The sequence below is a fragment of the Atta cephalotes genome (assembly GCF_000143395.1).
Source record: "Atta cephalotes unplaced genomic scaffold scaffold00026, whole genome shotgun sequence".
NCBI lineage: Eukaryota > Metazoa > Arthropoda > Insecta > Hymenoptera > Formicidae > Atta > Atta cephalotes.
The window spans coordinates 3,072,348-3,073,917 of NW_012130090.1; the positions used below are offsets into that span (position 1 = coordinate 3,072,348).

At 32.2% G+C, this 1,570-nt stretch overlaps 1 protein-coding gene across 1 annotated transcript in view; it reads right to left on the reverse strand.

Annotated features, from left to right (window-relative positions):
- LOC105620415 (spindle assembly abnormal protein 6 homolog) overlaps positions 1 to 581 on the reverse strand; it is a 6,812-nt gene extending 6,231 nt beyond the window's left edge. The window contains exon 1 of the mRNA XM_012201911.1: positions 547 to 581. Within this exon, the coding sequence (XP_012057301.1) occupies positions 547 to 581 (35 nt within the window). The remainder of the gene's footprint in view (positions 1 to 546) is intronic.
- Positions 582 to 1,570: the final 989 nt, after the last annotated feature.

Genomic DNA, 1,570 nt, shown 5'->3' on the forward strand with positions numbered 1-1,570 from the left:
TATTATTATATAGATTTATTACTTATTATTATATAGTATATAGTATACGNGACTATACTCTACTACTAATTATAATACTTTATTACTTCTACTACTACACACACACACACACACACACACACACACACACACACACACACACACACACACACACACACACACACACACACACACACAAAATGTTCAATTCAAAATTTTGAATAGGAAATGCAGTTTTTCAATCAAATTGAATCCAATTAAATCCAAAAAGTATTCGCTATTTAAAATATGCATTTGGATAGAAAAAAAATTTCAATCCATTTTAATCCATTCTCATTTATTGGGATATTTCACTTTGCGGAACTAAGCACATTTTACTGCCAGATTCTTTCGTTTCATGCAAAAACGCGTCGAATGAGCATTTCATTGAAATTGAAGGAAGAGTGTCTTCTAGATATCCACTTTGAAAAATGGAAGTAGATAACCTTGTGCATGCGTGCGTGTGTGATAAAAATTTTTTACCGCGAAAATCAAATATAATATTATATAGCTGTTTTATATACTTACCATGTATATATGGTGGGATAGTAATCACTATTCATATCGAATAAAAAAGTATATTATGCCTGATTACGCCGTTATAATAGTCAAATAACAATGAGCACTTGCTTCTTTTTTTTCTTTGTTTGGTCTATTTCTTCCGTATGCGTGTGAGATTACAGACATACGGCAAATTCTTCTTCTTTATTGGCTGCCTCCATAAATAATGAGGAGACAATATGGTCAGATCACGTCAAAATAATGATACAATAGCCGTGGTCTACAACGCCGCACGATCGCGTTATGATGTAAAAATGGAGTAGTGTTCGTTACTGCCGCAGATGTCGTTCGTTTATTCTATCTGCGAAGGCAACTGCGCAGCGCAGTTTGTTATTCATTTACGCAGAAATGTAAATATGTACGGCTCGTAGCAGGAATGCCTGGGGTTCGATTTTAGGGATCCATGTTTCATAATTATTTTTACATTCATAACTGTTAAAATCTGATATGATCGAATGTTACGTCAGCGATTATAAATGTATCGTAGTATTTGTGAAGTATTGTTTTTTGACAAGCCGGCTGGTGTAATCTCAGTTTTAATCAGTGAAATCTCTATCAGACAACTGGTGATTAGGCTGAAGACGTTTCAATATTTCTTCATTCGGAGAAAGACGGCAAGTTTTTTCAGAGAAATCTCTGAAATACTCCAAAGCTTAATTGAAAAGAAGCGGATCGAACTCTTCAATATATCAACTTGCCAATAAGAAAATATACTTTTGAGCTGTTTTCTTACACAAGTAATAATATAAATAAATGAATAAGATAGTTAATGATAGAGTGTTTGTGGCAAGAAGTATTTTTTATTAGAGACAAGTATGTAATTATATTATTATATCATGTATATAATTTAATAATTATAATGTATATAATTTATACATATATTATTACATATTTCAGAAAAGACATTAGAGATACAAGTCGATAGACAGATATGCAACTCTGCTTCCATATACAGCAAGCAAATCTAATTTGAGCTTTGGCGTTAAAACAT